This window comes from Notamacropus eugenii, chromosome 4 (genome assembly GCF_028372415.1).
Source record: "Notamacropus eugenii isolate mMacEug1 chromosome 4, mMacEug1.pri_v2, whole genome shotgun sequence".
NCBI lineage: Eukaryota > Metazoa > Chordata > Mammalia > Diprotodontia > Macropodidae > Notamacropus > Notamacropus eugenii.
The window spans coordinates 75,838,406-75,846,693 of NC_092875.1; the positions used below are offsets into that span (position 1 = coordinate 75,838,406).

The window sequence follows — 8,288 nt, forward strand, 5'->3', positions numbered from 1 at the left end:
AGAATAAATGATGTGTCCAAGGTAACCTAGCTATATAAGTAGCAGGGATAGGAATTATACTCAAGCCTCTTGACTCCAAGTCCAATTATCTGTACAATAAATCAAATGGCCTCTCCCAATACCTCTCCTTTTGCATTCAGATAGATCTAGAATTATCATTAAGACCTTGAAGGAAAGTCAATATTGCCAGGTGGAAATCAATCAATACTGTATGTGAGACAATGCAAAAAGGGTAATGGGCTGCCTCAGAAAGTAATGAGTTTCCCATCAAGGCCGATTTGTTTTATTCCTTGAGGGAGAAAATTCTTGCTCCAGTACAAGTAGGACTAGATGGCCTCTATGGTCATTTCCACTTGGAAATTCTGTTGGAAAAAGTGATTCATTTATAGATATTTCTCTCAAAGACTTTTGGGATAATCTTTTCAAGATGAAAATATTTTTTTATCACAAACTTTACAATCCCTAAAACTATGAACATTTCAATATACAGAGAACAAGATATATTTCCTTTTAAAATGCTGTATGTAATGGAAGCCAAAAGTTTCATATTGTACTTTTTAAAGGAATTTATCTACTGTACAAGAACAGGTAGTGTACCTATAACATAATAACAATTTAACATACACATTCAGTGTACTCATCTTTAAGTTAACTGCAAGAACTTTCAACTCACTATTTATTATTGTCCCTTCCATAGTGATATTATTTGAACAGGAGCAAAGGTCAAGTTATTTATACCAGTGAAGGCAGCCTTGAAGAAAGGTGGTTGAAAATAATCCTCAGAAATAGAAGAAAGGGGAATGAAGGGGGCAGAAATCATTTGTGTAGGATATACTATGTACCAGGCACTGCGCTGTGCTTTTGATAAAAATTATCATTTGATAATACAATGTGGACTATTTGCTCCTGACCTGTGGTAAGCTCTCATTGGTCTGATCAGCCAGGTTGGATACACTGTACCTTGATTCCCAATACAGTGATGTCATTTTGGTCTTCTTTGAGAACAAAGGACAACAATCAAATGCGCATAGGAGATGTTAAGTTGGGTGTCAGATAAAACATAATAGATGAATCTCATCTTTGCCTCTTGGTTTTCAAAGGACCCTGACAATTAAAGCCCTAGCTCAGCTCTTCATCCTGGGATGCTCCTGGAGTGTTGGCTTCTTCATTATTGATTCTATACCTAAACCAGCCCAATCAGTCATTGCCTACATCTTCACCATCATCAACTCCCTGCAGGGAGTCTACATCTTCCTCGTATACTGTGTCCTCAGCCGCCAGGTAATAGGAGGCTTTCATCTTCTCACCAGCTCACATGACAAGCCCTATTTCCAAGAATTACAGAATCATAGAATCTCAGGGTGGAACGGGTCTCAGAGACCATGTCATCCAATCCATAACTGACCAAATGTCCCCTTGACATCTTGCCCTACAAATGTTCACCTAGACTATGCATGAAGACATGCTGCCACCCATTGAGATGGCCCATTTCACATCTGGATAGCTCTAGTTTCTAGGAAGTGTTTCCTTATTTCAAGGCCCAATGTGACTCTTTGTAGCTTCCATCCTTCACTGTCATTTGATAGCTACATACCATTTATTTCTTTCCTGACACATTGTATTCCTTCAGATATTTTCTTCAGAGGAGGTTCTGCTTCTGACCAAGTACTTTGCTCATTCTCAATCTTCCAATTTCCTATCACTTAACTTTGCAATAAAGGTTCTGTTGTGATTTCCTTGACTCATTTTCTGGATGAAAACAAGAGTTCTTGGCAGAATAGGCAGTAACCTACTGGGTTTATTTTTCTTATATCTCTTGAAGTTTTCACTGTTTTCCTGATTACAATACTAGTTTCTCCACCCCCACCCCCAAGAAGGATTACAATAAAAACATAAGAAGTATATAATATATGATATATTTACTTAATACTCTTTGTCAAACTGTCAATAGTAACAAGGAGAGGTCACCTGGGATAATAACATACTCCTAGCAAAACTGCCAGATCCTAACCCTGCCCACCCATCTATCTGTAAAGATCCAGCACCATATGGACTGGAGAATTTTGACCCTCCTTGGGGTCCAGATGCTCAACTGCCTAATTTTCTAATTCTCTCACTACAAGTAGTGAACAGCAGAATTCACAGCAAGTAACAAACCCTGTACAAAATTCTGGAACTGTTACAACTGTCCAGTCCCTCAAAAAGCTCCTATTATTAAGGAATTCATGGTAGAAAAAGAAGCTGAGATAAATGAGCCCTGAACACAGATCTCACTTTTACAGTACCAACAGGTAAGGTAATATTCTATAGGATTTTTTTCTGAGAGGAAGTAGCCATCTGTGATTTCGTAAGTATAGGGGACTCCTTAGTATGGAAACTCCCTTCATCAATAGAGATCAGCAACTTTCTTATGACCTAATCATAGCAACCTAGGGCACTGAGTGGCTAAGTGACACCACTAGATTCTGTCAGAGAAAAAACGTGAACCTTGATCTACTTCACTCCAAAGCTGGCTCTTTAGCCATGAAACCAAGCTTTTTTGATTGTCCTTTAATCATTTTTTTTAGTCATATGTGACTCTTCATGACCCCTTTTGAGGTTTTCTTAGCAAAAACACTGGAGTGGTTTGCTATTTCCTTTTCCAGCTCATTTTACAGATGAGGAAGCTGAGGGAAACAGAGTTAAGTCACTTGCACCAATCACAGCTCCATATCTGAGCTCAGTCAGGTTGAGCACTCTATCTCCTGTGCCACTCAGTTGCCCATTAAGACATGCTAACTTTCATCACATACATCAACAGAGTAATAATATTAAAAAATTATGACTCCTTTGCACTTCCCTTCCGAATTTACTTTTCAGAGTATTTTTGCATCTATAATCTCAGTTGTCCTCCTAAGCCCCTGTGAGGTCTGTAAGACAAGGTGGCATTTTCAAAAGCCCTCTGGCTATGAAGCAACAGTGTTTGCACTTTAAAAATGAGAAGCATTCTATGATGGAGGATGGAAGTGACTCTCCCTGAAAGGCCAGTGGGTTGGTGTCTTTAATTCAGTTTAGCAAACAAGAAAAATCAAAAGTACCGAACTTGGAATCACAGGACCTGATATTGAATGCCAGCTCTGCTTCTTACTGTGTAACCCTAGGGAGGTCATTTCATGCCCTTGGACTTTAGTTTCTTTAGGTTTAAAATGAGTTCGTCAGACTGAAAGATTTTGAAGGCTCCTTCAAGTTCTAAACCCTAATCAATCTTATCAAAGTCATACAGCATATTCATGAAAAAGTAGACACCACACACACACACACATACACACACACACACACACACACACACACACGCCTACTTCCATTTCAGTGATGTGACCCCTAAAATGACCCTCCAAGCCAAAACTCAATTCTCTGTTCTCCTGAATCTTCAGGTCCAAGACGAATATAAGAAATGCTTTAAGAGAATTAAGGCAATGAGTGAAACAGATACCTATGTGCTATCTACTTCAAATAGCCACAGCAGAGCGGTAAGACTATTTTTTTTATCACTTAATGTTGTTATTCAAATCAAATACCTCAAGTGTGTTGGATGTCCTTGATCCTTGGTTTGCCAAGAATAGTATGACCTCATTCCATATTGGAGCCATCCAGAGTTCAAAGAGTTGTAGAAACAAATAACAACATAAATTGATTTTCAAATTTTACTTTGAAGTAAGTTTACTTCAACCACAGAAAATGAAACCCTATGCAGGGGAAGAGCGCCTCCTGAGAGGAGGCAATAATGAAGGATATACTTGATCTGGGCTCTACATACTGTACCAGAAGGATTTCTCATCCTCATGAGTGAGAGAGTATGTAAAATTTCATGGGCCGCATCACATACCTGTCTTGGACAGCATCACTTCACAAGATCTGGGATGGGCTGGATAGTCTGTCAGGCAGGGTTATGCAAGCCCAAGACGCAGTTATGCATGTCTTGCCCTAATCTCCTGAATAGATTTTAGCCCCTTCTTGTAAGTAAACTGAAAATGATCTGGTTTGAGGTTGGGTTTGTTGATGTGAGTTAAAAGATGGCCAGAAGTTGCAAACATAAAACTAAGGAACTAGTTGTTGTAGCTCTTACCCAAATAGATCAAATTACAATCACAAACATTTAAAAGTGAAGTTCTGATTCATCATATCTGATTCAAATATGTAAACAAGTTTGTACAAAGTTTGAAATTGTTGTATAAGGTCTATTTTTTCAACCTGTGGACAAAAGTCTTGTGTTTAGAGGTACCTTAATTCATTTTCAATATGTTTTTGTATCCTTACGTTGCCTGATTTCTTTCTTTCACTTCATTGCTACTCTCCCTGCATACCCTTCCTCATCACCACAGGTAGAAAAATAATTGAAGTTTGAAAGGAAAAAGAGAGACGCCACCTCTGCTTGAAAGGATCTCACTGCTCACTCCGTCAGCAGACTCCAGCTCCTGGAGGATCAGAAGAAAGAGAAGTGGCTCTCATCAGTAGCACATTCAGGAAGAACCGCTTCTTGCTGTGCAATTAGTGTACTGAGAATTATTTCAGAAAGGTGCTTCTGCTTAATCATTTTGTTAGACTTCCTTTATTACTATAATGTCTGTCATGTCCTCAGTGACACACTCTCTAACTTGCATCTGACCTGCAATTATCTGTTATATAAGTTATTGTTAACCCTTTTCCCTGGGCGGTCATTTTTTTTTTCCTGAATGGGTTTGGGAAGTGACGAGGTAAGGAAGAAGGAGGGTTTGAAGGTGCAAAGCTACCTGCTATTAAAAGGATACACTAAATTAGGAAAAGGAAGGCTTGGGAGGGTATTTTCTAATTTCAGTTCTTCTACTCAACTCGCTCTTCAGAGGGATATGTAAGTTGAAAGCTGCCTAGACATTGCCATGCTGGGGACTAGAAAAGAAGAAGGGGATTATCAGTGGGCTATCTCCTTCCATATATAAATCATCCCATTCATTATTTTCCCCTTTTTCTTTCCCATATAAGCAATTGTAACCTTCCTCACACCCTCCTTTTATGATCTCATAAGCTTTTTTGCTTTCAATATTGGTATTGCAATAATATTGTCTGCACTTTTATCTTTCATTAATGTACATCATTTCAACTATGCTATGGTTCAAACAAGGGTTTTTCGGGGTAGCTAGAAATGTGACCACCAGTCATGAAATGATGTTCCTGTTGCTAGTTTCAAACAACCAATTCACAGATAAAATTTGGTAGTTTAACTCTTTCATTTACTTATCAGTTCTTGTACTTACTTTATAAATTTAAAATCTATAAGCAATCAAAATATTACTGAGTCATCTTTCAGTATTGTATTTTCCAATCTCTATACCATTTTGAGTTAATTACATGCATGAAAGTGAATAAAGCTAAGCTTTTGCTGTCTTAATCACATTGATCTGGCACCCAAGCGTCTATCATCTTCATTACATTACAGTGAACCTGGAAAGAGTCAATGAAGAAACCTTAAAGGTTCGATGCCACAGAAAGGAACTAAAAATTTGAGAATTCCCATTGATACTTGAAGTTATCAAATTAAGATATGGCTCTAAAAATCTTTAATATCGGTATCCTCAATATCCATAAGGTTGTAACATTTGAGAAAAAGAGAGGAGAGTAAAATGTAAGTACTTTAAATGAGACCCATTATTCTTCTCTTCCAGAAGATAAAAGTTCATGAAAGCAAAAAAGAAAGCGAGTAGAAATTTTGTTGCCAATAGAATGTTTCAGAATGCTACCAAAGGAGTCAAAAGATCCTGCTAATGATAGTGAGCATGATGATTTAAGTAAAGGTGAAAAAAAAATCAAGATTCTTTTGTATTTAATTCAATAATTAAATTTAGCAGAAAGTCACCTAAGCCATCACCTTGATACCTCCCTCAGTCACACAGCTCAGTTCAGCTATCAGTCACAGATCAGCACAGCTGCAAGAGAGGAGGTGGGGCAGTTCACAAGCTCTTGGCTGATTGCTTCAGTTACTAGAAAGGCTTTGACTAAAGGCAAAGGAAAACAAGAAGTGTTCTTAATCACTCACAGTTCTATTAATTCAAAGAAATAAGTAAGTAAACCTTTCTCCCTGCTATATCTCCAAGAACTTTACATCTTTATCCAGCTCAATCACATACCTATTAAGGAATGAGATTGAGATTGAAGTAGCCAAAGACATGACTTAAAACTTTAAGGTTTACAAAGCACTTTCCTTACAATAGACCTGTGAGCTAGGATGGGGTGGCTTGGTCTCACTTTACAGCTGGGACATTCATGAAACCAGGGAATCTAGAAGGAAGACATTAGGTGGGACAGTATCAAGGTAAGCCAGTGAATATACTTGAAGCAATCTAAATTCTTAAGAGGAAAATTATTATATGCCCAGGGGAACTCAGATTTCCCCTTTCAGAACTAGATAAATCTAACTACAAAATAAACAAGAAAGAAATTAAGGAGATGAATAAAATTTTGGAAAAGTTAGAGTGATAGTTGTTCTTGAGTCATTTTTCAGTCTTGCCCAACTCTTCATGACCCCATTTAGTGTTTTCCTGGCAAAGATACTGAAGTAGTTTGCCATTTCATTCTCCACATTATTTTTCAAGATGAGGAACTGAAGCAAACAGGGTTAATTGATTTGCCCAGGGTCACACAATTAGCAAGTGCTTGAGGATAGATTTTTACTCACAAAGAGGAGTCTTCCTGACTCTAGTGCTCTATCCACTGTGACACTTAGCTGACTGGAAATACAAAGGAGAAATACAAAGGAGAATCTTTTTTCTTAGTTGCACAAAAATTGACCAAATATTAGGGCATAAACGCTTTGCAATCAAATGGAAGAAAGCAGAAATATTAAATATATCCTTTTCAGATGATAATTCAGTATAGATGATACTCAATAAAGGAGCATGGAAACACAGATTAAAAATTAATTGGAAACTAAACAATCTAATCCTAAAGTTTGGGTAGGTCAAAGAACCAATCATAGAAACAATCAATAATTTCATTAAAGAGGATGACAACAATGAGACAGCATATGAAAATTTATGGGAAACAGTCAGAACAGGATTTAGGGGGAAATGTATATGTCTAAATGCTTACATCAATAAAACAGAGAAAGAGTAGATCAATGACTTGGGCATGTAACTAAAAAACTCAATAAAGAATGAATTTAAAATTCCCAACTAATACCTCCCATTACAAAGCCCCCAAAATATCTTGCCAATAAATACTGGTGGAATTTCACATGAGCAGGGTACTTTGTAGCTATTCCATTTGGTTGTTTTTGGAAATGAATATAGGCAACACTCCCTTTCTCTTGGAGGTTGATTCAGTCTGTGGAAAGAAACAGACAAACTCAAAGAAGTAGATGTGCTTTATTGGTTAATTGTGGAAATATTTGTCACTAAGTATCTATACATGTGTGTGTAGTGTATTTTGATGAAGCGAGTCCATAAGTATTCTGCTTGGGTACTTGGAAAATGATGTTCATATTTAAATAGATTTTTTTTTTGCTTAAACTGTACAATGATAAATCTGGGAAAATGTCCCCCTTTTTATGGCTGATTTTTTTTTATTGTAAAATAGTTGTAATAATGTTAAAGTGAGTCTTTAAAATGTTCAATAAAAATTATGTCTTAAAAAAATTCCAACTAAGCACCAAATTGGAAATCCTGAAAATCAAAAGAGAAATTAAAAAATTGAAGGAAAACCATTGACTAATAAATAAAACTAGGAGCTGGTTTCATTTTTTTAAATAAACAATAAAATGAATAAACTATTCATTAATTTGGTTTTTGAAAAGGTAGGAACTGGATGTCACTGTTTCTGAAGCCCTGGGCTCACATATTATAGGAGGAGAAAGGAGCTGATGGTACACCCTCCAACCCCATGGGTAGCCGAGAACTACCTTGACTAAGAGCTCAAAGGTCACAAAAATGCCCAGAGAAATGAGCAAAAATCAAAACATGAATTAGACTACAGAATCTTACTTTGGTGACAAGGAAGACCAAGCCATGCAAACAGAAGAAAACAAAGTCAAAACTCCTCCATCCAAAGCCTCTAAGAAAAGTATGAGTTGATTTCAGGCCATGGAAAAGCTCAAAAAGGATTTTGAAAACCAAGTAAGAGAAGTGGAGCAAAAATTAGGAAGAGAAGTGAGAGTGATGCAAGAAAATCATGAAAAATGAGTCAACCACTTGCTAAAGGAGACCCAAAAAATGCTGAAGGAGATAATATTTTAACAAATAGAGTGACTCAAGTGGCAAGAGAGATCCAAAACATCAGTG

General features: G+C 37.0%; 1 protein-coding gene across 1 annotated transcript in view; it reads left to right on the forward strand.

The window, feature by feature from the left end:
- The window catches only part of LOC140498700 (adhesion G protein-coupled receptor E3-like), a 73,999-nt gene extending 68,712 nt beyond the window's left edge, over positions 1–5,287 (forward strand). The window contains exons 18-20 of the mRNA XM_072599567.1: positions 1,101–1,281; positions 3,414–3,509; positions 4,362–5,287. Coding sequence (XP_072455668.1) covers positions 1,101–1,281; positions 3,414–3,509; positions 4,362–4,373 — 289 coding nt within the window. The 3' untranslated portion in view covers positions 4,374–5,287. The remainder of the gene's footprint in view (positions 1–1,100; positions 1,282–3,413; positions 3,510–4,361) is intronic.
- Positions 5,288–8,288: the final 3,001 nt, after the last annotated feature.